Genomic DNA, 27,225 nt, shown 5'->3' on the forward strand with positions numbered 1-27,225 from the left:
GTGTATATATATATATTATATGCAAGCGAGGTACCTCTCTCTCTCTCTCTCTCTCTCTCTCTCTCTCTCTATATATATATATATATATATATAATATGCAAGCTTTAGGATTTCAAACGAGCATGCTTTCCCCAACATTATGTCTCATCCAGGGGTGATATGGGCTTTTCTAAGCCAAAGAAAATGACGGTGAAGAAGCCAAGGTGAATCAAAAGCCAAAAAGAGAAAGCACTGGATTTTAACAAAGGAAAAGCTACCTATACAGGTCTTCATAACAGTGAAGTATGGTCACCCATCCTGGAAGTGGCGTCCTGCTGAGTTAGACCACTGGTCCTTCTACCTCAGTAGTGTTATGAGTTTGGGGGGGGGTTAGGCTGTAAGTGGAGACCCTTACAGTGGTACCTCGGGTTAAGTACAGTACTTAAATTGTTCCGAAGGTCTGTTCTTAACCTGAAACTGTTCTTAACCTGAAGCACCACTTTAGCTAATGATGCCTCCTGCTGCTGCCGTGCCGCCGGAGCACGATTTCTGTTCTCATCCTGAAGCAAAGTTCTTAACCTGAAGCACGTGCAAAATATACGTGCAAATAAACCACATATCATAAAGACACCACAATCTCTGCTGCCCTTCATTCCAAGGAGACCAAACCCTGGTAAATGCCTGGAACCCCTGGAATCTTGCACCCCTGGGAGATTGGGGTGGCGTGCAACAGTATTATCTAGCTGGGGCTCCTCTAGCAGGTGCGGGGATCACTCCCAGCTTTGCTTGGAGACATCAGGGATCGAACCTGGGAAGAGGCAGATGCTAGAGCCCTTCCCTAAAACAAGACCAATTCAAATGCCAAACTATTGTCAGAAGGACATTTGTCCCCCGGGCGGGGTGCTTCTTCCAAGCCTTCTAAATATACGCCTGAGGGATTTCTACCTCGCCTTCACATGATCTTCTTTGTCATGGCTCAGAGAGTAAGCAGAGGGGAGCAGAAGCCAAACATTCCTGCCTGGGCTTTGATACAAAAATGGACCGCGCGGTGGGGGGGGGGGTGGAGGGAGAGGAGAGGAGAGGAGCGGGGGACCAGGGAGAGGGAAGGCGAACGGAGCGAGCATACCAGATACTTCCATTGACGACAAAACCTCAGGCCCGCCCCTTGCCTTTCCCTCGGCCAATGAGGGCGCCACTTTGGGTCGAGCCTCCTTCAAGCCTTCCCCTGCCTTTTACTGTGATAACCTCCCTGGCAGTCATGTGATGGGGATATAGTACTACGCGAGGAGAGCGAAAGGACACATCGCCGGCCGGGTTGCTGGCCGCCCATCGGGACCCTGTTTGCCTGCGGGCGATTCTCAAGGACGCCGCTTGCCACCCAGCCCATCATCTCCTTGGAGGGGTTTAATCCATCCTTGTTTTATTTTTTGCTTCTCTCTCTCCTCCCCCACCCATCTCCTGTTTTTTTTTTTTTTAAAAAAAGAATTAAATGTCAAGTGGAGCTGCTGCCTACTGGGATCTTTTTGCAGTTTAAATTGTGGGGTGTGTGTGCTGTCCCCCTCCTCACGCTCACCCTCGGGGGTTGACTGAATAAGTTCAGGTAAGAAGCAAATGACACGATTGTGACCCATAATAAGGTGTTGGGGGGTGCACGATGCGGGACGGGAGTGGGGGGGGGGAAGGAAAGGAGGAGGACGGGGCGGGGGGGGGGCGGCGGTAAACCTCAGTGGAAGAAAACGAAGAAGCAGCCAGTTTCTAGTCCAGGGACCCGGCAGCATGCTTGCTTTATTCTGAGCGTGCAGGAAACGCTAAGCAAGAAGGCGATCGGTCGGCGGCGGCTCTAGCCTGGCGGATCAATATAGAGGGCCGTCGGATCGAAGGATCGATTAGCTGGCTTGGCCGCCGGGGCGACTTGCGCGCAGAATTCGAGGAATGTGGACGGAAGGGAGGCGAGGCGAGTCCTCTTTGCGGCAGCAGAGGGAGGCAGGACGGGGTGCGTGTGGGTGCCCGGGCGCGTGTGCGCGCCTTCAGATGTTTACAGTGATCGGGGGCGGGAGGGAGAGAGGGCAGAGACTCCTATTCCGGATCCTGGCCGTGAAGGGCGAGAGATCCTCGCCTGTGCGGATCCCGATCTCCGCTCCTGGCGCTGGAGAGAGGCAGCGCTCCCCACCATATGCGAAGGTTGCCTGGCTGAGGAGTGTCAGCAGCAAGGCAACATGCGGCCAGCGCTTTCCCTTTAATAAGAAATAAACGTGCAGGTACTTCCCCGCTTCCTCTCTTAGCCCACGGCGTGCACGCTGGAAAAGATCCGGTTACTGATCCTTCCTCCTGTACTGTTAGGGATGCCCTCCTTTTCGCCCCCCCCCAACCCCGCTTTGCCTTTAACTTGCACGCTTGACTCCTTCCAGCAGGTGTTTTAAGTGACTCTGGTTTGTTTCAAAGCTTCACCTCTGGCTTTCTCTCTGGACCTTCCTCCCGCTCCCCCAGGGGGTGAAACGCAAATGCATGGCTATGGGACAAATGGATGGGCGCTGCAGATGGCGGTGGCTTCGGAGTTTATGTTAACGTGGAGCGCCTAGACAGGACAAGACAGCTGTGGTTGCGGTGTTAAGTCGAGAACAGGGCAGAGATGACGAAACCAGCAGGAGGCTGTCTTTATACGTGGAGCTAATTTGTGTCGTGGTAGGGCAGTAGCTTCCGAGCTGCAAAGAACATTTCGTTGGATGAAGGATTCTGTGCGATTCCAAAGCTTGCACAGCCTGACATCAATATTGGTATAACCGAATCAAGAAAAGAGGCCACATTTTCTCACTGGGAAGCAAAGCATGCAACCTGACAGCTGGAAGGGGCTCCATGTCCTATAGTCAGTCCCAAATCCTGCCTTAGGAGTAGGCAAAGTTGGAGCAGCTGTATCCCAACACATACCTATTGAGTACCCCTCCCCTTTAATGCGCCTAACAAAAAGATACTGCACACCCTTCCTAGGAAGTCCAGGACTGTTTCCCATATGGAACTTCTCCATGGGGAGTGCAGGGCATGGGTATGTGAGACCCCTGTATGCCATCATGTGAGAAAATCATGGGTTCATTTGGGCCGCATGTCCATGGCGTGGCTTTCAAGCAGATGGCAAAAAAGACACGTTGACTTTTAGCACATGATGGCGAATCAAAAAACATCCCTTGTTTTGCCTCTGAGGCACATGTGAGTAACCCAGGGGCCTTCAGCACTACCTGATGCGCATGCCCCAGCTGCTCCCACTGCCAACCCCCTCCCCCAAAATGCCACAAATTGCTTGAGAGCGTGAGTGTGATGTGCAGGGAGGCACATGGGGAGCATTGTAAAATCATAGAATTGTTGAGTAGGAAGGGACCATAAGGGTCATCTAGTCCAACCCCTACAGTGCAGGAATCTTTTGCCTGACGTGGGGCTCAAACCCACAACCCTGAGATTCTGAGTCTCGTGCTCATACCAGTGGAGCTGTCCAGTTTGAAACATGCATCCTCCTCATGTATAGCCCATGCTCCTCCCAGCCTGCCAAACAGCTGTTTGGGTGACTGGAGGAGAGCATGACTCTAATGGGGACGAAGGGTGCAGTTCTGTTGCCGAACTGCCGTCAGAATTAGGAAATGTTTCCCCTTCACTTGCAACGTTCTGCCAACCTCTTTCTAACAGCAAAGGGGTGCGACTCAGTGGCATTTCCAGGTGGGAATGGGAACACTCCCTCTCTGAAAACCCTGGAGAGCTGCTGCCAGTCTGTGTGGCCAATGCTGAGCTGGATGGACTTGGAATACAAGGCAGCTTCCTATGTTCTCAACTTGAGGGTGTGAGATATTTGACATACTGGAGAGAGAGAGAGAGAGAGGCAGAAGTTCTGCGGCACACAGGTTCTGTTTACTGGTTTCCCTGAGCAACTTTTGAGTGGCTTGTGAGGATGTAATGTTGGGGAAGCAACCTCCTGCAGCAGCAACAGGAGGAGGCAGCTGTGCGCTTTGCTCTGCTATGGCTGTTATGGTAATGTTGAAAGAAAGGAGAGAGAGAGAGAGAGAGAGAGAGATGGTTGCAGGGTTACTGTCGGTCATTGCAAACTTCAGAGGCCAAAGGGAGGGAGAACTCCACCAGTCACAGTGTGTTCAGTCAGCCTCTTTAATACCCAGCCTTGTGAAGCTGAGGTTGGGTTAAACACACTCGGCTATTTAGAGGAAGCAAAAACAACCCCCCCCCCCGCGACTCCTCGCACTAAAACCACAGCCTGGTTCTTGAAGGGATATGAAATGTATCCCTTCTCCCTTTCTGTGCTGCCCCCTCCCATGCTTAGTGCAATGAATCCCGGAGCTTTTATCCATTCACCTCTTGACAGATTAGCACAGACAGGCTTGGGACTCCATGTGTGTGTGACCAGCATGAATGTCAAAGCGGAATGTACACAATCTAGAGCCCGGATTAAAGTCTTTGGCCATTATTGCTGTAAACAAAGTCTTTCCTCCTCTGGAAAACAAAGGAGAATGGGTGCGTTTTAAAGCCAGTTGGCTTTTGGAGAGAAAGGGGATTTCTTGCCCCCCCCATCCTCCTCTGCTCCTGCAGAAATTTTGACAAGGCTGTGAAAAAGAGGTGTGTGTGTGTGTGTGTGTGTGTGTGTGTGTGTGTGTGTAAACATGGCTAACCGAAGCATGTTTTGATCTCATATACTGGAGCACCTTCCTCTCCTTAATTATCAGGGTTCTTAACGTACTGCAAGGCTACCAGCCTTTATCTAAATTATGTATTCAGCTGGTAGAGCATGAAACTCTTAATCTCAGGGTCATGGGTTTGAGTCCTGCGTTGGGCAAAAGATTCCTGCATTGCAGGGGGTTGGACTAGATGACCTTTGTGGTTCCTTCCAACTCTACAATTCTATGATTCTTTGGTGGACAGTAAGGTAAGATAAAGGTGCTGGGAGGGTTTTCCATGGAGAGGAAGGAAATACTTTTAACCTTTTTGTGTTTGCACGGAACTATTTCTTATATCCAGTTATCTCACAGTAGATCCATTGGAATTAATGGACCTATGTTAGCCATATCCATCAATTCCAATGGGTCTACTCTAAGTAGGACCAACACTGCATACAACTCAATTTGCAGATGTGCTCCTGGTTTTGTTTGTTTTGGGTTGTTTTTGTTTTTTTATTTTAAAAAAAATCTTTCCAGCCATGAGATCTAGAAACTTGCCTTGTGTTGTAAAATGATATTTGGTGCTGGCCAGAATCGAGAAGCTGCCCTTGGCACTCTGTGCGGCTGCAACCGTGTGCAGTGAGAGCAGACCCTGAAGTTGTTGCTGTGCGCTGCCCAATGCACCTTTTCTCTTAAGCATTTAACTGGCACCACCAAGCAGTCATGTGCTATGCAGGCTGGAGGCTCCTTAATCAGGAAACCTTTCTTGCCGCATTTAACAGCAAGCGTATTTTTAAACCAGCCTGATGGCAGATGACAGTAAAGGATGACGACAACGCTGATGATGATTAGATGCTATATGCTTCATCCCTTTATGCTGACCCAGTGCACACAGCAGAGCATACGATGGGGCTGTAAACATACCTCTTTTGATGCCAGATTGTCAGCTAGGTTTAAAAACAACCCAATCTGTAGTCTGGGAAGTTCAATTTGGAACAACAACAACGACAAAAAGACTTTGGCTCAAAGCTCTGCTCAGCTGTGAAGTTCTCTGGGTGGTTTGAGGCATGTCCAGTCTCTTTTTTAAAGAAACAAAAGGTGCTGGTACTCACCATGAAGTTGCTATAGTAACTGCCATGCTTTTAACATGGGGGGGGGGCGGTACTGCTCGTCCTTGAGTACCCCCAGAACATGTCAGTATTTTTCAGGCAAACCTACCTTTCAGGGGCACTGTGATGATGGAATGGGACAACCTCATGTTTGCTGCCTTGAGCTGATGGGAATAAGACCAGGATACAAATTGAGGAATTAAAACTGGCTCATCATTCGCAGTTGCTGCAACTCTTCTATCCTGTTGCATTTATTCACTGCTGGTAGTCCAGTACTCCTCCATTCTGCACTTTGATCTGTAGGGCTTTTCTCAAGGGCGTAAAATCCTACAGAGCATTACAATAGCTGCTAATGAAATACGTTCTCAAAGGCAAGATTATTTCTAGAGCGTCTGTGTTTGGAAAGATTCCTAAGAGGTCCACTCTGTCCTTGTGTCATAGATGAACACATGTGCCTATGCACACATGCTGGCCCCTGTGTGCCTGCTCCCCGAGGAATCTGTAGGATCTCAGACATCCAGGTTCAACAGCAGAAGAGAGCTTTGGCTCTTACTGCCATGCAAGTGCAGCAGTTCAGGTGTCTCTCGAAGGAAACTGGTAGCTACTGAAGAATAGCACTCCAGGGTACATTGGTGTTTGGTGTGCACAGGACTATAACTGTTTCCTGCTGCTGGTGATGCCATCTTTGGAAATTGAGCCTACTTTTGTTTGCCTAGTCCCGCCTCCTCATTTGCATATTTCCATCCAAATGTTTGCATCTTGGTCATGCTGCAGATATATATATATATATCTGCCCCTCCAAATAACCCTATTTTTCCAGGGATGTCCCTCATTTAGAGAAGCCGTCCCATCTGATCTCAGAATGTCCCGCTTTTCCTTAGGATGCCCTGAGAGACCTGCATTGGCTCCCAGTACGTTTCCAAGCACAATTCAAAGTGCTGGTGCTGACCTTTAAAGCCCTAAACGGCCTCAGCCCAGTATACCTGAAGGAGCGTCTCCACCCCCATCGTCCAGCCCAGACATCAAGGTCCAGCTGCAAGGGCCTTCTGGCGGTTCCCTCATTGCGAGAAGTGAGGTTACAGGGAACCAGGCAGAGGGCCTTCTCAGTAGTAGCACCTGCCCTGTGGAACGTCCTCCCATCAGATGTCAAGGAAATAAGCAACTATCTTACTTTTAAAAGACATCCAAAGGCAGCCCTGTTTAAGGAAGTTTTTAATGTTTAATGCTTTACTGTGTTTTTAACATTTGGTTGGGAGCTGCCCAGAGTGGCTGGGAAATAAATAATAAATAATAATTATATTATTTTCTTGGAGAAACATTGGAGGGTATGGAGTTATCTGACCCCTGAGCTGTCTGAAGGCAATCCTGTATAGGGAAGTTTTTTTAAATGATTAATGTTTTATTATATTTTTATATATGTTGGAAGCTGCCCAGAGTGGCTGGGGCAACCCAGTAAGATGTGTGGGGTATAAATAGTAAAATTATCATTACGGAATGGGGAGTCCTTATTTTCACCGGAGAAATGTTGGAGGGTATGTATATACAGAGAATGTATGAGAAGGCAGAGAAAGAATTGAGACTGGGATGTGGTCTAAGGGCATAGATCACAGGTATCCTACAGGCCATGCCCTTTTGTGCATGCAGAGCTACACACATAGGTCTCCTCCATGTGAGGGAAAATCCTCACGTGAAAGAGCCCTGTGGATGTTCACTTGGGCACAGATATTAGGGCCCAGTTAGGACAGTGGAGGGAAGCAGAGCTAGCAATGCAGTACCCTTAGATCACAAGGGATGGAGGGAGTTAGGTCTACCCCCCTACAGTCAAGCAGAGGCTGGGACTTGAGTTCCCTTGGTGGAAACAGATCCAGCACTGGTCCACATTGGCTTCTTGACTTGGCTCTTTCCCTATACAGATGCAATGACATTTGCATGCAAAGTAATTCTGCTGTTTATTGGGATCCCTGGGCTGTGGCATCCCAATGCCCTGATGCAAGGACTTTCTTGAAGGTGCATTGATGATGTCCCAATGGGACTTGTGCATTCCATCAGCAGGTATCCCTCTTGGTGCAATCGGTTGCAGTAGGGAGAACATAGGTTTAGGGGATTACATTGCATCAAAGAGAGGAGATGTTGGCAACCCTAGAAAGTAGCTGTCAGCATATCCACAGCTGTTTAAAAGGCACCAAATCGGATTATACTGTTAGCAGCAACATCTCTCTGCTCCCCAGTCGTCCTCTAATGTTCCCTGGAGTGACAAGCAGCTCAAGTTTTGCATAGCTTTCTGCATTCTCCTCTGAATGCTTACTCTGAAATACAGCAGTGCACAGGCATGCAGTACATTTGCTGCCCTTTTAATATTTAGCTGGTGACCTAAACAGGCAACTGTTGTTCCCAAAACAAGGCAGCTCTGAAAGATCAGTAGCAAGAAAACAATATTGTGAGGATATTGCGGAGGTTCGGAGTACTGTGGAAGGGTCGATGTGCTTCACCCTAGAGCTGACTGCATTTCAGTTGCAGAGGGGGAGAAAACCCTATAAAAATACATAACAAGAACAAGAACAAACCAAACCAAACCAAACCAAACCAAACCAAACCAAACCAAACCAAACCAAACCATAGCAAAACCTATTCATGGATAAACTGTTGAAAGTGGGCAGGCCTCAGTAAATGAAAATACAGCTATTTATTTTCCCCATGACTCTAAAATTACTATTACATACTTCTTTAAGAATCTCCAAAAGAGAAAGGGGGGGGGGAAGGATTTGATCATTAGCAGGCAAGTGATGAATCCAGCATGTTCCTCCAATACTCAGAATTCCCTTTGGCTCCAGTGACAGCTCTGATAGTGCAAGGAAAGTGGTGTAAGTTCTCACATCTGCCTACTGACCTCTGTGCCTTTAGGGTTTCACCCTTCTGCCTCCTGTTGGCATTTCTTCTTTCACTGGAGGAGAGAGCACTGATTTGCGCCATATGGATATGGGAATGTAAGATGAATAGCAGCTGGCCCCACGCTAGAAAGCATTCTCGTCATCTGCCGACTCTCATGTCATTCCTCCCCCACCCCAGAACCTGATTCAAGGACCCTGCATTCTGATGAAATCACGGAGATTAATATTGCCCTTATCACTGCTTGAAATGCTAGCTCCTGAGCTGACAAGGACAATTCGAAACAGCATTGGCTGACGATTCTCCAGATGTGGTTGGCTTCCAAGTACCCTCAGTTCCTGCCAGCATGGCCAATGGTCAGGGATGCTGTGGGAGCTGTAGTCTAGCAACCTATGGAGGGCCACAAATCAGCCATTCATGGTTTAAAATGTGCCCTGAAGGTGCAATCCTATACGTATCTGTTCAGCAGATACGTAAGCCCTACAGCATTTGCTCCCAGGACTTGCAAACCTGATAGTTTCTGCCTGTTTTTCTACCTATGGTATTTGCCTGTCCATTCCATTCAGCTTCATTCCACTTCCTGTATGTTTGGCATGCATGCTTTCCTTCTAAAGTGCTCCATTTTCCTGGCCCTCTGCATAGCAACCTAGATACAGTGCTGTTTTCTGCACTTTGCTCATAGTCCAGCACAGAGTTAGGTAAGATTTCAGTCCATTTGCATGAATGGGCATAAGCATGGAAGTCTAAAAGAGAGACGTGCAAACCAAATACCCTGGGGCACATTGTAGGCCCTTGCCAGGAAAGATTAGGGAGGCCACGTGTCCTATGGAGGACAGCCCTCTGTTGAAGGCATCCGAGTCAAGTTTAAAGATAAAGAACCCATCAGAAGGAAGAGCAGGAAGAGCCTTGAAGTTGCCCGACAACAGGGAACGCCTGGGCAGCAGGCTGAGCAGGCAAACAGGCCACCTTCCCCACTGTAGTAAAAGGTACTGTAATTCTACTTAAATTATAGTACAATGGTTTATTACTTTGTATCTATGCATATACATTTAATTCATGCAGATTTTATGCAAATCAAATGCGTGCCCTCCTTTGGTGAGGCATAGACTGCCATTTGAGAGTTAAGGCACCCCAGCATGCATTCCCTGCATTTTTGGAGACATATGTTTCCTATTTCCCCCCTCCCTCCTGCATGCCATCTGCAGCACACCCAAGTGGAGCTTGTGAACTGTGCATTTCTGCTCGGAAGCAAGTGCCCTTAGCTTCAGAGGGGGGCTCCCTCCCTGGTAAAGTTGCAGCTTTGGACTGTGACCAAACTGGGGCAGGATTCATTAATGCATCTCTGCTTTGAAATGCTTCATCCCACCACGTGGCACTCGAATGCCTGCAGAGGAACTAATGAAGATCATATTAGAATGCCTAGCGCTGCATTTTGATGTGTTTCCCTCCCAACAAGCTTTGATTGAAAACGAGAAAAAGAACAAGCTGGCAGCTTGCTGGGCATCTCTGGGGAGGAGATTCTGTAAGGAGGATGCTATTGCTCAGAAGACCTTCCTTACGCCAGAAAGCATGGCACTCAGAGCAGGGTGTCTTCCAAAGATCTGAACATACTGAACTGGTGTGTACACTCACTTGTGTATGCTGGCAAAGTTTCCTTAGGACATCATAGATTAAGACAATCCCTTGTGTGAATTGTGCTCAGAAATCCCTGGTTGGTTAATCGCCTGCTTGCTGACTGATTTGATCAATTCATTGACAGCGTATTACCAAAACTGTCAGGAAATAAGGAGGATGATATTACCCGGAAGACCTTCCTTATGCCCATTATCAGGGTGATTCCCCGTCCCCCACAATATTAAAGCGAGTGTGAGATTATATTTTTATAAGGGAATGCCATCTTTTGTATTCCACCCCTCCCCCAATTCCTATTACACCAATATACCACAGCCTGAATAAACACATGTATGCTCACCTTTCCCTACCGGTTAATCAGCCAAAGTTTAGTTGATTAATCTATCAAACTGATTAAACCTGCAGTCCTGTACCTGGGTACAAATCCCATTTGAATCAATGGAACTCACTTATCAGTAGACATGAACAGGGTTAAACTATAAACCTGGAGCAGTACAAAGGAGAAAACTCTGGATGTTCAGATCTGAAGCATCCTTAGGTAATTAACCTGTGTAGGTGAAGTATCCCCTTTACTATTCATAGTGATTATTATGCAAAAAGAGGTGAAAATGCATTGTGGAATGGATAAATTACCATACACTGAGAGGCTCAAAGCTATCTCTTGTGAACTGAACCAACACAGTGGATTAAAAAATAAATAAATCACCCTACGTGAATTATTTAATGACTTATATGTGTGAATGATAAGGGACGCGGGTGGCGCTGTGAGTAAAATCTCAGCGCCTAGGACTTGCCGATCGCATGGTCGGCGGTTCGAATCCCTGTGGCGGGGTGAGCTCCCGTCTTTCGGTCCCAGCTCCTGCCCACCTAGCAGTTCGAAAGCACCCCTAAGTGCAAGTAGATAAATAGGTACCGCTTTATAGCGGGAAGGTAAACGGCGTCTCCGTGTGCTGCTCTGGTGCTGGTTCGCCAGAGCAGCTTTGTCACGCTGGCCACGTGACCCGGAAGTGTCTGCGGACAGCGCTGGCTCCCGGCCTCTAGAGTGAGATGAGCGCACAACCCTAGAGTCTGTCAAGACTGGCCCGTACGGGCAGGGGTACCTTTACCTTTACCTTTTATGTGTGAATGATCACTGTTAATAAAATATAATTATTACCTCCTGTCCTTTTTGGAGGCATTACCTTTCCTTCTGATCTCACTGTATACCATTCTGGTGCAACCACATATGTATCTAGAACTCGCCATAGCATTTAATGAAAGCTTATGTCATAATAACTTTGTTCGCCTTCCTCTTTTTTTGCACCGTGAAGCCTAACCTTTGATTGAACTTCCTCCTGTTCAGCACATGTGAACATTTCATAAGTGTAGTCATTTGACAAGAAGAGATGGCTGGCGTTTGTGTGTAAACTAGGAAAGTGTGCAGCTTGGGAAGCCAACCCATGCTTTTTTTGCTTCAGGACTCGCCATCCACGTCCCCAGCCTTGCATCAGTCAGGAAGCTGCTTTTCAAAGAAATGTACTTTCGCTTGTTCAGGCTTCCTGTGGAATGTCAGTGGGCTGGTGCTGATGGAAGATGTGTGCAAAATCCATCTTTTGCCATCTCAGCTGTGCGGTGCGTGCTTTGGATTTTATTTCTTTGAGCGGAACGAGACAAAGATGGGGCGAGTTAAAAGATGCAGTAAAAGCACAGATTATACAGGGAATAGTAAGCATCTTTTGCCCTGGACAATATCAACAACAATTTGTGGCAAAGCAGCTGTGGTAGCAATAGCAGACAAGCATGCTAGAAATGACTTTGCAAAAGGTGTGTTTGAGATCTCCTTTGTTTTCCATTGCCCCTTCTCACGCTCTCACTCTTTCTTCCAAACCCAGGTTTTATAAGTTTATTGCATTTATATTGCACCTTTTCCTCCAAGAGGTTCTACCTCTTCTCATTTCATGCCCACAACAACCCTGTGAGGTAGGATAGGTTTGAGAGGCCGTGACGGACCCAAGACTACCCAGTGAGCTTCATGGCCAGGTGGGATTTGAACCCTGATCTCTCAGGTCATAGTTCGACACTCTAACCACTACACCAGCACTGGCCCTTAAAGAATCTGCCACCACAATTCATATACCCTCCCCCAAGGCAAAGTAGGTTTGCCTTGACTGGAAGAGCAAATAATTGTCTGCCCGAGACTGTATCTCTTCCCTTTCACAACCGAGAGCACAAGCTTTGGGTGTTTTGCTGTCAGAGTTTTGCTTGGGGCAGCTAGGGCGGGAAAGGCCTGTGCATGATTTCTCTCCCACTCCCTCACCCAGATGCGCTTCCGTAGGAAATTCACTCCCAGGCCTTCCTGAGGCTAAGTGAGTTGATGGTGCTTGTCAGGAACATGGCACAATGAGGCTGGTCACAATGCTTTGAAATCCAAAGCCAGAATTGAGATGCTAATTCTGACCGGAGTCTTCCAAATTTAGAAGCTGTCACATGCTTCACTTCATCCCAAGGCAGTGCTTCAAATGAAAGGCAGGAGAATATGCTGGAGAGAAGTTTTTACACTGGACTTGTGGGCATGCAGACCAGAGCTAAAATTTGCTAGTAATCTTTCTTTGAGGGGTGGGGAACGGCCCCCTCTTTGCCAAGGTATAGTGATTAAATAACCTGGCTTGGTTCAAGCCTGTATCAAGAGCAGCGCAACAGATAGTGGCAGTAGAAAATTTGAATCATTAACCCAGAGAGGAAAATCCTCACTGTCAAAGTCTAGCCAATATTTTTAGCTCCTGCTGCCCCAAGCTTTGCATTACGCTGATTAGCCTATATTTGTATATGTGAGAAAGTTAAAAATAAAGCCACTGGAAAGCGGCAACCTAGTAATAAACACTCTGCTTGATATGGAGGTTTGGGAATGGTAAAAGTTTCAACAGTTCTCCTCCCTCAGCCTCGTTCCCGGCTCTCTCTACCCTTTAGCATTGGCTGCAAGATCCACAGCTAAGGAAAAGGACATTGAAGGACATATTTCTTCTCACCAGCAATCCTTTGGAAATAAGTAGGCTGCTGTAAATCTCCAGAACACATAGTTGTGAAATGGCGTTTCAGAGAGAATTCTTTTGCAAGCATGTGGTGCAATCTTGGAAAAAGAGCGCTCAAGAAATCCTCTTGGGTGATAACAGGCAATATCAAAACATGTAGCAACATGAGCACGCAGCAAGGATTGTGGGCCAGGCTGGAGAAAGCTTTGTAGTTTTAGTGCATTGAGATGAATGATTAAACCTGACTTCTGACTCTTGGTGTTTGTGTTTCCCATATCCAGGCTTTCGCTCTGTTGGTACATGCTGGTGGGAGACCTATAAAGAGATTATCCCGGGATGGTGGATCACTTGCTTCCTGCGGATGAGTCCTTCTCATCTGCAAGGCCTCTTCTCGGATACTTTGGGGACATGGCAGCAATCGGCAGGTCGTACCACATGCTGCCGTCCCCCTTGTCGGAAGATGACAGCGACTCTTCGAGTTTTTGCTCTTGTTCCAGTCCCGATTCCCAGGTCCTTAGCTCAAGCTGCGGGAGCTCGTCAAGTGCCGAGAGTCAGGACAGCATCTTGGACTACTTGTTGTCTCAGGCATCCTTGGGGAATGGCCATGCCTCTTGGTGGGACAAAAGGAGACTTCAGCCTATAGTGAAGGAGGAGCATTATAGGATGCCCGAATTCACAGTGGAGATGGAGGATTCGGGACCATTTCAGCCCACCCTGGAGGAAATCGAGGAGTTTCTGGAAGAGAACATGGAGACAGAGCTCAAGGAAGGACCCAAAAGCGAGACCAAAGACATGAGAGCTTGTGGCCAGATAACTGTGGCTTCCATGCAGCCCAAAGATCACATGGTACCCAGTAGTAGTTTAAAAGATAGCAAAAGCGAACAGTCAAGCGGCACAATGGATGCAACAAACGGAGCCATGTCCCTTGATGGTGGGATCCCAGTCATGCTCCAAATCCAACCAGTGCAAGTTAAGCAAGCATCAAACGCGAGCCCTAGTTCACAGGGACCTGCGCAAGAGAACATTAAAATTGCACAGCTCCTGGTCAACATCCAAGGGCAAACATTTGCACTTGTGCCACAGCTTGTTCCGTCGTCCAACTTGAACTCCTCCTCCAAATTTGTCCGCATAGCCCCAGTTCCGATCGCTGCAAAACCAATCGGGCCTGGAGGTACGATCCAGGGGCAAACGGGGGTCATCATGGGTCAAAAGTTTCAAAAGAACCCTGCGGCAGAACTCATTAAAATGCACAAATGTACTTTCCCCGGATGTACCAAGATGTACACCAAAAGCAGCCACTTGAAAGCCCACCTGAGGAGGCACACGGGGGAGAAACCATTTGCGTGTACGTGGCCCGGCTGTGGATGGAGGTCAGTATTGGGATGTGGTGGCCGGCTGGGTCGCATAATACTGCCATGCGTTCCACGTTATTTGCCAGCTGGTGATTTTGAACCAAATTAATTGAAGGATGTGCCTTCTTCTCTAGTACCTGGCGATCATTAGAATTTAAGCACGTTCTCTCGAAATGAGATGATGCTAGGAACATCTATGAATCAAATGGCACAACCTCTTGGGCTTTAGTGGCAGAAAAGGTTTTGTTTTTCAACAAAAACAGATGTCATCTCAACTCATAAAAGAGAGATTGAACTTGTCAGAACAGGCATTGCGAGCTGTATACTATGGGCTTGGTTGCGATGCATTTCCCACAATCAGCACCAAAGGAAAGGATAGGTGCCAAGAAGAGTTCAGTGGTGAAGCACGGGATTTGAATACAAAAAAGTCCCAGACTCAGTCCTGGGCCTCTCCAGTTAAATGGTTGGGTGGCAGGTGAGATGACAGTACTAGGCTGGATGGGCAAAGTATTTTGACCGCTTCATATGTTCCTATAATTGCCGTTAGTGAAAAAAGAGGGAGGGGGGAATTATCAATTATATATCCATATTCACTATTTTTAAGTGAATGCATACAATCAGACCCATGGAAATCTCTGCTTTCTGAATGGCTTGACACTCCTTCTGACTGAATCAACACAAATTTCTGCAGGCATTACAAATCTGGTCTGCTAAATGTCTGTTGACCTGCATCTCATCCGTGTGCTGAGCATCTTTGTTGTGGCTGCCACCCCTGCACTTGTGAGGCGACGTCAAATGCCATCTTGCAGTGGGTGGTGCTTACTACAAGTTGCAGTTGGGCATGGATACTTGAGGATGAAATAGGCGTGCTTCTTTTCAGGATGGGGAAGGCTTAGTCAAAATGCCTCCAAACCCTCAGTTTTCCGCATGCTGTAAGTAAGAGAGACTAGACAGAGGAATCGCTGTGTAATCGCTGTGGTTTTCCTATGGCGTAGGATCCAATGTTGGTCATGCCTGGAGGCATGAGATTCTCGGTTGGACATTTGGCTTGACTCAGTATTTATGTTCTTCAATTTCCATATTTGTGACACTTCCCTAGGTTGATTGCCCTATGCCTGCAAGGAGCGACTCATAACATTTCTCACCCGTGGTTTTTAGGGAAATAGTTGATTATTAACTACGCAGTTGGCCTCCCGTCCTGATGGCTTCCTGTCATGGCATTTAGAATATTTGCTCTCCCTAACAGTGAACCCTAATGCAAATATTTTTGTGGAAAATTTTGTTTCTCTGAGCGGGGGATGTGAGGAAATTATGACAAATGTTCAGATTTTTTAAAAATGCTGGTGAAGGAAAATGATTTTGGTATTCTGTAGCCAATGGACTTGAAATCCCAGCAAGCCTATCTGAGGACTCTCAGTGACTCTCCAGTCCTCTTTGCTTTCCCATCCTTTCTTCTGAGGATGTACTTTATGAAAGCCACAAATGTACGTCATTTTCCTAACTTCAAGGGAAGTGAGCATGGATAGCATGAGCAGAAGATGTCAAGAGGGCAGTGGGTGAAACTGTCACAAGTTGTAGAGAAGAGCCTGAAATCACCAATTTTTAAAATTTATTTTTTAGTATGCTTTAGGACAGGGCTTCCCAAACTTGGGTCTCCAGCTGTTTTCAGACTACAACTCCCATCATCTCTAGTTAGCAGGCTAAGTAGTCAGGTATGATGGGAATTGTAGTCCAAAAACCTCTGGAGACCCAAGTTTGGGAAACTCTGCTTTAGGGCATAGGTGGGGGACCTTTAGCCTCCAAATGTTGTTGTACTGCAGCTCCCATAAGCCTTGAGCTGGGGCTGATGGGAGTTGTAGCTCAGCAACACCCAGAGAGCCCGAAGTTCCCCACCCCTGCTTTACAGCAAGAGCTAGGACCCCTTTTCAGCTTGAGGGCCACATTCCCTTCTTGGCCACTGTTCAGAGGCCACATGCAAGTGTTGGGTGAGTCTGGAAGCAAATTGGGTGGAGCAACAAATGCAAATGTTACCTTTGTGCAGTAGGTGAGTTTCTACACCCTCTTACACAGCACAATCTATCCTCCGTTCAGACAAGCAAGGGGCATTGACAGAATTCAAGGATACTTTCCAGCCATGCAAAAGCACTCATGAGAAGATGGGCCAGCGATGGCTTGTGGCTAAGGCAGGAAGTGTGGCCCGAGGGCTAGAGAGAGAGGCCCGGAGTGCCCAACCCTTAAACAGAATAAGAACTATTATCTAAGATACCTTCTTTATGAGGTTTGGCTTTGTGGAATGTCACAAAGTTCAGAAAATGGCAGCTTTACATTTATCACAGGAGAGAGGGCAGTAGATATGGCCCAGGCGATATGTTGCATTACTGGGATGGGGAATGTGCTTGCATTGATGACTGCCTGCGTCCTTGTGAGTAACAGCTGACTAACATGAGTGATGTACATCAGCCATGGATGATTGTCCACCAGAGGTTTGATAGACCTCTCATGTTTTTGCTGCCTCTGCAAAATCAGGGGAAGGGACAGCATGCACCTCGCAGGCCACAGTGCACAGCTGTGATCTGCTTTGGTGCATCGTGAGTTGTGTAGGCCTGGTACTGTGGCATCCAGGGTCTAAGTGCTGTGGGGAACAATAACATACATCACCAGAGGTCTTCCCCTTTCTTTACTCGAGAAACTACACATCCTGCAGATCCTTACGCCCTTTAATCTTTTTGGGTGGGAGCTATTATTTTGAGGCAGTGCCTGTGTTAACTATATCAGCTGATATGTACATTTGACAGCTCTAGCTCATGGTCAGTATGAGGAGACTTATGGAAGACAGCAGCTCAACAGATCAGTGGCAGATTGCAGGCAGGCAAGATTATTCAAGGAGATGGCAGAGTACGGCCCCTGCAGGGTGTGGATTGCGTGAAAAGGGCAGGGCTTGGGTGGAACATAGCTTTCAGAGAGTCTTGAGGGCCAGAAAGGGCCCAGGGTTTCCCACCCCACATTTGCAATGGGTATTTGTTATTAAAAGGAAGGAAGAGGCAGCCGCCCATTTTCCAGGGAGTTTGTTTCTTCCAGTATACCTCTCTAGGATTAGTCCAGGATTTCAATGCACACTTATGTGGTGTTTTTGGCCATCCAAGTGAGATTGGCAAGTAGCTGGGGCTAACTGAGCCCAAAATTGCACAGCTTTCCTTTTATCAGCAGAGAATGTTTACTTTCCAGAAGTTCAGAGAGAGCTGGGACCTCACATGACTTGTGTGTGCCGAGTACACCTGGAGCTTCTGTTCTTTTCCATTTTTCTTTATCGCCCTGTATTGAACACACAGGCCCAAGAGATACACTTCTGGTATTTTTCCTTTAGTTGTTTTCTTTTCCTCTTTGTGTAGGATTCCTTTTTCCAAACAGATGCATTTCAGGTGTTTGTTTGTTTAAAAAACCCTGCATCAAGAGCAATTAAAGAAAATTACCCTGGTCTGTGTAAATGGAAACACAATACTTAGAATCAAAGAACTATAGAGTTGGAAGGGAACTGAAGGGCCTAAGGCACCCATGACAGATGGCCATCTAACCTCTGCTTAAAAACTTCCAAGAAAGGAGAGACTACAACCTCCTGAGGGAGTTTGTTCCTACTGTCAGAAGGTTTTTTTCTGAAGTTTGGTTGGAATCTCCTTTCTTGTAACTTAGCTATGGACAGCACTAAAGCTGCTCCTTCTTTTAGATGAGACAGTGAGGTTAAAAACAAAATGTCATGCTGCTGAATAGCTTACCTCAAAAGAGAACCTGGGTATTCAAAATGCACCAGGAAATCTGATGTGCCTATATTCTAATACATCTACTACAGATTGGCTTCTCCATTTCTCCATTCTTCTGTTGCAGGGGTAGTCAGTGTTGTGCCTTGCAGATGTTCTTGGACACTATTTCCCATCAGCCCCAATCAGTCTGGCCAGTGCTCAGGGAAGTTGGGAGCTGGAGTGTTACAATGCCTGGGAGCCACCATGTTGGCTACCCCATGCTGCTGTGTGGTACGACCCTCCTTCTGTCTGTAGTATGATGGCTGCAGCAACAGCAATGACTTTGCTTTACAGGCTGTTATCTACCCACAGTTGCTCATCTTACAGTAGTGCATTACTACCGTAGTATAACATCAAAACACATTTAAAGTAGGCAAGGCAGAATCAAATGGATCTTTCTCTGCTCCTGCTCCATGGGGAAGGACCAAACCTCAGTAGAATCAAGTAGATGCTGAAGGAGCCAAGTTTAGTGCCTGGCACCTCCAGTAAAGACCCATCAGGTGATGGGAAAGGTCTGTGTCTTGGAAACCCAGAGAGAGAGAGAGAGAGAGAGAGTGTGTCACTGCTAGCCAGGGATAAATATATGGCCTGACCTGATGCAAGGCAACTGAAAGGTCTTGCCTGAAACCCTGGATATCTTCTGCCAGTCAAGAGTAGATAATACTGAGCTAGGCAAAACATTGGTCTGACTCAAAATAAGGCAGCTTCCTTATATTTAGAGCCAGACCAGTTTTGCTTCACCAGGATGGTAGCCTCCCTTGCCTTCAGACCATACCCTGGGACCATTTATCGTCTTTGTTACTGTTGTACCATTATGAGAGCCAATAAAATAAATAACCTGTTGTGTAAAGCAATCAAACAAGCCCTACAGGCAAAGGACAAATATCTCCCATTGGAACGGATGCTTTCCCACGATTGCACTGCATCTCCTCTATGAATGCAGTTCAAGGTGTCTGTTTGCTTATTTATTTTATTTAACAAAATTTATATGCCACATGATTGTAAGAAAACCTCTTATGCAGTTCACAAAAATATAAAATAAAACATTCAAATTATCATTAAAAACAATTTAAAACCAGCATTTAAAAATATTATATTAATGCAACATGTGGTTAGCAAGAGCTGAGTGTTACCAGAACCTGGGATGAAGCAATCAGCAAACACAAAATGTAAGTGAGCTGTGGATTTATAATTTGGAAAGCCATCAATACACTTATAATGGCTGGACCACCATAATTAACTCAGAAATGCATTTTTCATTCAAAAATCCAATTTGGAATCTGCTACGGTTCACATAGTTGAACTCAGATTTCATGCTGAATGCAGATATTCAATTCCTGGGTTGGTATTTGACCTATGAAATCGATATTTAACCCCCCATCTTTGATATTTTAGGATGTGTGATACCTGAAATTCTATATATCAGTCCTTGGAACTTGAAACATACCAGCTTTTCCTTCAGAATACCATTCCTTTGTGTGTATATAAATCTGATAAGTAAATAAAAATAAAATAATGTTTGTCAATCAAGGCGGTATAATTCAAGGGTGGGGAACGATAATAGTTTTAACTGAGAAGCATTTGAACCTGGGTCCTCAGATGCTGTCGAACTACAACTCCCATCACCCTTGACCATTCGCTAACCTGACTAGGGATGCTGGGAGGTGTAGTCTAACAAATACCTGGGGATTCAAGGTTGAAGAATACTGATGTAGGGCATATGGAGACACAGCGATGCCTATTGGCTACTTCTTGTACCTTTTCTTTTATGCAAGGCATTCAGCACAGCTGCACTAGAAAGCAGACACAGTCCATTAGCTGCAGTCTGCACACTTCTAAGGCACCTGCCACCACATAAGAAAATGTGGACAGGTTTTTGAAAAATAAGGAAGCTGGACTGGCGGTGCATAATATGACGATGCTAAAGAATACTGCAATTAACCAACACAAAGCAAATTGTGTCTCTTGATGTAAAGGTAAAGGGACCTCTGACCATTAAGTCCAGTCACGAAAGACTCTGGGGTTGCAACGCTCATCTTGCTTTATTGGCCAAGGGAGCTGGTGTACAGCTTCCGAGTCACGTGGCCAGCATGACTAAGCCGCTTCGGCGAACCAGAGCAGCGCACGGAAATGCCATTTACCTTCCCACCAGAGCGGTACCTATTTATCTACTTGCACTTTGACGTGCTTTTGAACTGCTAGGTGGGCAGGAGCAGGGACCGAGCAACGGGACCTCACCCCATTGCGGGGATTCAAATCGCCGACCTTCTGATCGGCAAATCCTAGGCTCTGTGGCTTACACCACAGCGCCACCCGCGTCCCTGTCTCTTGATGTGCCTTACCGTAATAAAAAAAATTAAAAGGTGTGGGGATATCTGTCAAGTAAAGAAGATATATGTGGCATGAAGCACATTTCTACATGTGAATAATGTGCAGCACTCCCTCCTCCAACAGTTCCAGAGGGTTCCCCCCTCTGAGTCAAGGTGCATAGTATCCGAGGCACTTGGGACAGAAAATCCATAAGTACCTCTCCTTGGGAGTAAAGGCACAATATCCAATTAAATAACTAACAAATTGCTGCCCTTCTGTGACACCCCCAAACCAACCTGAGGCAGCCGCTTCACTCTGCCAGCAACCCTCCACTGAAGCATGCTTAAATCCCACTCAAGCACTTTTTACCCAGATTTTCTGAGCAATTAACATATGGGAAGAGATCTCCCCATTTCTCATTTTTGGGGCTCAGCTAATTGCTGTGAAACCCAGGCAGCTTGCTACCATGATTCCAGGATATATCACATGTCCTGCTTGTTTGACCCGAGAACCACCTGTGATTGAATTGAACTCTTTAAGGATATGTTCCATGTGCACCATGAGATGAAGGCCAGCCAAAATGAGCAAACAAAAGTTGGTAAGGCTAGCGTGTGGCGATCGCAAGGGATTCTACGTGCTTCACATGTTCACCTTCCGAGTCTTTTCTTTTGTATAAACATGCAGGCAGCAGGGAGTGTATTTCTGCTGGTATAGTAAGCTGATCTTTCCAAGCAAACTGGGCAACAGCATAGCAACATTGTTACCTGATCAACTGCAGGGTTTAGTCATGAGGTAAAGAATATTCTTATCATATTAACTCATGCTGCTTTCCATGGCTCAGATAGCACATATCTTTGAGGTGCTCATGCATCTGCCCCTGGTTTTGCTAATAATAAAAACTCATCCCAATGGACTCAGCATTTATGTGTGTGTGTGTGTGTGTGTGTGTGTGTGTGTGTGCAGAAATAAATCCAAGCATCACACAATGATGGCACAGGAATTTGGCACTCCTGCATTTCTCTTGAGAATTATTATTTTTTGCTTAAAAACAAAACAAAATGCATTCACCTAAACATAGCAATCTACTATCTTTTCAGGCAAACACATTTTCCAGATTTCCTTTCTCTTGCAATTTGCATTTAGTAAATGACTGCGGCTTCATTCATTTACTACAAGCAAACAGCTGACAGCACTTCTTAGGAATTATCTTCAGTGCCAACCTTTGCTACTGTTCCAGCTGACACCCACTTCATAGCACCATCTTTCCAAAGGCGCAGTAGTCTCAGTTGTGCATCCTGAACACTTGGGGTTTTCAGAGGAGTTTCAGCATTACTCAGAGCTAGAAATCAGCATTGTCCTGCCTTGCAACTATGAATTCATCTCAGTATTGACAGTACAGTGGTAACTTGGGTTACAGGCGCTTCAGGTTACAGATGCTTCAGGTTACAGACTCTGCTAACCCAGAAATAGTACCACAGGTTAAGAACTTTGCTTCAGGATGAGAACAGAAATCGCGCAATGGCAGTGTGGTGGCAGCAGGAGGCCCCATTAGCTAAAGTGGTACCTCAGGTTAAGAACAGTTTCAGGTTAAGAACGGACCTCCGGAATGAATTAAGTTCTTAACCCGAGGTACCACTGTATTTAGGGTTTTTCTTTTCTTTTCCCCTTTCCTGATGTTAGGCAGGAGCTGCCTAAGGTATTGGCTCAGAGAGTTATATTGCTAGCTGAGGGTCTCTCTCTCCCCCCTCTCCACAATCTGACTGAGCCTTGTTGTGTTCAAAATGGCGTCGTTCTGTGCCTTCCGATATGAGAGGAACATTTGTATGAGACAGTGTCACTCTCTTCCTCCTTTGAAATCAGTGCCAGTGGATATGAAATGACTACTTTTAACTATGCTTGGTGGCTGACATCTGCCTCTGTGCTGCTAGTAGTTCATGGATAATGACTTTGTCCCAATGTATTGGAGAATTTCCCACATGTTGCCACCATTTTGGGGACAGGTCTGCTAGAGCATGTGGGAAATAGCTTGATGTCGAATGTGAGCCACTGCATTTATTGATTGATTGATTCATTCCTCTCCGTTGAATTTGCTTGACAAAGGTCTTTGGCATACAAGACCTTTCTTCTTCAGCAGGCAATTGAAGGGGAACTTTTCAGTTTTTACGAGTAATTTTAATCAATCCAATCCATTGCATGCTTTTTAATTTTTATGTACACCAATTAGAAACATTGGTAATTAACTGGTCTACACATAGCTTAAACAAATGACTCAGTAAGAGATGCTTGACAGTGGAACAGACTACCTCAGAAGGCTGTGGACTCTCATTCACTGGAAGTTTTTAAACAGAGGTTGGATGGCCATCTGTCAGGGATTCTTTAGCTGTGATCCCTGTCAATCAGTTGATTGTCAGGGCTTGCAAAGAGGACCCTGATGATCACTAGGGTTTCTGTACACAGTGCAATGGAAAAACAGAACACAGAGTGTAATTGTGATGCCAGGTGACTGACAAGTGGGCAGTCCAGGCCCATAGGGGAGTGGTTTATTGGCAAATGATACTGTTACCTTGATAAAGGTAGGGTGGATTGAGTATGCTCAGAGCCTCGAGGGGAGACTGCCCAGGAAATCCATGTATGTCATGTTGAGTTCCATGTTGGGAGAAAAGCAGGATATCTACTAAAATAAATAAAATTATAGGGATTACAGGATAGAAAGTACCTTGGTTAAGCTTTTGTGGAAGAACTATACCATATGAACAAAGATTTCAAAAGGGGATTTACAGCTGCCATCTGTGAGAAATTCTCCATTTTGTTCTGTTGAAACTGGATGAAATCCAGGAGATCTTGTCATAATAAGAGAATAACCTGAGGTATTTGGAGAAATGGTTGGAATCATTGCACAACAGCGGCCAGCTCTGCTATTCATGTATATGTTTGTTTTACATGCAATTTTGTTCTGTCTGCTTATAAATCACTTTTTGTCCTCTCTTCATTGTGTGACTTCGTCCTTTGGTTTTTCATGCATTGATGACAACCAATGACAACAACCTACTGATAACCCTTCCTCTCCCCCCTTACTGACTTTCAGGTTTTCACGATCAGATGAACTATCCCGGCACAGGCGCTCGCATTCTGGAGTGAAGCCGTACCAGTGCCCTGTGTGTGAGAAGAAGTTTGCTCGGAGCGACCATTTGTCCAAGCACGTCAAAGTCCACCGGTTTCCTAGAAGCAGCCGCTCGATGCGCTCAGTGAACTGAGGGGGGGTGTCTCACTTGCTCCTTTCCACCCCTTCACCCATGAACAGGAATGGACAGAACTTTGTTCGGTATCCTCCTCACGATAATTTATTTGTCTCCCTGTAACAGCTGATGCCATGACTTCACACACATCTATTTTTTTAAAAAGAAAAAAACAAACCACCCACCACCTTTACCTTATTTCTTTTCCTTTCCTTTGCTGCTGCTTCTTCCTTTTCAAATTACAGTGTTTTATTTTTAGCTGTTTTCTCCTGCACCATGATAATTTATGGGCTACTTGCTGCTAGTTAATTATAGTTCTGGCATTCCTGAAGGCTTTGCTCATGTACAGGGCTATTCGTTGTGAGGGGTAATTTTTTTTTTTTTAAAGCGTTATTATTAAGTTGGCCTATTTGTCCAGTTTGGAAACAGCAAATTCCTTTCGAAATTAAAACAATGCCTTTTTGGCAAGGATGGGGTGGGCTTATATATTTTGTTGAGGTGATGGTGTTCCTTAGCTAGGAATTTGTAGAGGCCTGGTAGTCCTGTCAGGGCAGAGGCCTTTGATGGCTAAGGCCCACTCAGCAGCAGAAGCATGGAGAATAAGGCCATCAATGACTATTAGCCATGGCGGCCATGTCCCATCTCCACATGCCTCCAAATACCAGATTTTGGGACTCGCAGGCTGGGAGAGTGCTTTTGTACTCCAGTCCTCCTTGAGGGTTTCCCACAGGCATCTGGTTGGCCACTGTGAGAATGGGATGCTGGACTAGATGGGCCTTGGGCCTGACCCCACAGGGCTCTTCTTATGAGCAGGAAGGCCTCCAAATGCAGCACACATTCTGAAGTCATACACACTGCCACCTAAAGAGGGATGCCTCATGCGACTGTTAGGTCCAGAGTCTAAAATGATCTAGCTGCCCCACTGTAGAGGTTATCAAATGAGGAAGGGCAAAAGGAGCATATGGGGTGTATGATGTGTGTACTTGTGTTTCTGTGTGGGAAATTGCAAACCAGCTGGTATTTTGCTGCTCTTGAGCAGAGCTGCACAATATCCTGTCAGCTGCCAGAATTGTGGCCTGAAAAGCTCATAAGGTCCAGATCCTTCCTAGTTCTGTACACAGTCTTCTGGAGTCTTGTCAGGGCCTGTTCTCATAAGCCACCACATTAATTCTCCCTGGTTCCTTTCCAGGCTGACAAGAGTCTTCCATGTTATCTGCTATTCCACCAGTGTGTATTGGTTCCACCCCTTGCCCCTCCTGAGGTCAGTATTTTTGAAATCAAAAAGCTGGCAACCAAAGGAGGAAGAAACAAAAGGATAAAATGTGGAATGTATGTCCTTTGCCCAATTATCCAGATTACTAAAACACACAAGTCTCATTCAGTTCATGGATGATAAATGTGCATAGGGTGAGGTGCATCTCAGCGACAGACTCTGCCCCCCTCCAGTCTTTGGGAGCAGTTCTTGACTGCTGCTTCATAGGTTTCAAAGTCACAGTCCAGCCAGAATCCAAAGCAGGCTGGCAGTACAATAGTTGATCAATGTGTTTGTGTGTGAGTGTGGCTGGTGTTAAGGCAGAGCGTCGAATGTTGGCTTCCTATGGGGCCAAAAATATAGCCAAGCCAATGTGCTCTATAAAAGATTTTTCATTAGAGAGGAGTGATGCTCACAGGCCTGTAGAAATGATGTTTGCTTTTTGGCAAAGATTCATAGTCCGGTGATCATGATGTGAGAGGACTGGATGTCAGAGTGATACCTTGTTTTTGGGCCACTGCGTTTTCACAATGCATACAGCCTGCATCACGTACCATTCCTGCAGGAGCCTAAGGTACCTTCTGCCAAAAGTTACAACCTCCTCCTCACATGGCTTTTGATGGGCACAGAAGTAACTGGGGTGGCTCTTTGCATCTTCCCAGATGGATGGGTGAAGAAATGCTGGACTCATTTTCCCCACGTTTACAGCATGGAATGAAATCCTTATCCCCCCAGTCGCTGGGGTGGGAGGACTTAAAAGACTTCTTGAATGTTTTGCGAAAGCACTTTTTTTGAGCCATAGGAGGCAAGCACCCCCCAAATGTGGAGTATCTTCATGGGCTGCTATTCAGAGAGCAATGCAACTGGGGCATCGTGTGTTTTAGCCAGCTGGTCCAGTAGCTGTCTCAAGGGCTAAACAACAACAACAAAAAAGGGAATACGTACATACATATATATATGAATATATATATATACTTATAATGCAATGCTGGCAGCAAAATTATTGTGTTAGGAAACATTTCCCCCCCTGCACCCCCTCTTTTTCCTTTATTTATGTACTCAGCTGATCGTAGGAAGCTTTCTAGCAAAATAGAATCTGGTAATTAGAGAATATTTGTTTAAAGCAAAATACAGTTGAGCGTGTTGCATCTCTTCTCTGATCATAGATGGTGCCTGTGTCCGTGACTCAACCCCTCTGAAAGCATGGGACGGGATGAGTAGCTCCTACCTGAAGATCCATTGGTTTCAATGGGACTTGGTTGCAATTAACTTCTGTAGGATTAAGCCTTGTCTGTCTTGTCAACTTTTTTGTTAGCCAAATGGGAAATAAAACACTGCAATTCTAGCGTTTGTACCAGGTCAAAATGCAGACCATGTCACCACGTTCGAGCAAGAGCTCCACTCACTACCTTCATCTAGGAATGCATTCCTTTTGTCGTCTAAGAAACAAGTATAAACAAATCTTTCTTCTATTGACTGGTTTTTATCTCACATCCTATGAATGTATGTAAATAAAACTGTACATATTGCATATCTATATAAAATATCTTTTAATAACGTATGAGAAAATTGTGTAAATTTGAAACAAAGAATATCTTTAAAGCCAGTGTACATAAGTTACAATCCTGTATATTTTTTTCCTTTTGTTCTTCATAAAATATATTTACTTTGACAATAAAAAGAAAATTGAAATTTTACAAGTGATGTGATGCGCTTTTCTTGGTTTTCACAATCATGTTCTTCAGGAATCCATGGAGCCCCTTGGCAGTGTGGATGGGAAAGAATAGTAATGTCTAGCATTTCAAAACATAGGAAGCTGCCTTATACTGAGCCGAGCTGCTAGGAAACTAACTTAAATGATGCAAAATCCAGACAGAAAAGAAATCCTGATTACACTTTACTGAGAAAATTGAACAATAACAGAGAGGTTTTGTCTTTCTTACTTCAGGCCTTGTGCATAGCAGGGAGACATACAACCAAACATACAGAGGAAAAATCCCTCAGGACCACACAGCCAATCA

General features: G+C 45.8%; 1 protein-coding gene across 2 annotated transcripts; it reads left to right on the forward strand.

Moving 5' to 3' along the window:
* Positions 1 to 1,239: 1,239 nt before the first annotated feature.
* Positions 1,240 to 26,904, forward strand: KLF15 (KLF transcription factor 15). Of its 2 annotated transcripts, none has more exons than XM_081184289.1 (3): positions 1,240 to 1,579; positions 13,542 to 14,630; positions 23,802 to 26,904. In XM_081184289.1, the coding sequence occupies exons 2-3, from the start codon at positions 13,597 to 13,599 to the stop codon at positions 23,968 to 23,970; spliced, it is 1,203 nt and encodes a 400-aa protein (XP_081040415.1). In that variant the 5' UTR covers positions 1,240 to 1,579; positions 13,542 to 13,596; the 3' UTR covers positions 23,971 to 26,904. The 2 variants fall into 2 exon arrangements, with proteins under 2 accessions (XP_081040415.1, XP_081040416.1); XM_081184290.1 differs by lacking the exon at positions 1,240 to 1,579 and adding an exon at positions 8,356 to 9,606.
* Positions 26,905 to 27,225: the final 321 nt, after the last annotated feature.

This window comes from Podarcis bocagei, assembly GCF_964188305.1.
Source record: "Podarcis bocagei genome assembly, chromosome: 2".
NCBI classification, from domain to species: domain Eukaryota; kingdom Metazoa; phylum Chordata; class Lepidosauria; order Squamata; family Lacertidae; genus Podarcis; species Podarcis bocagei.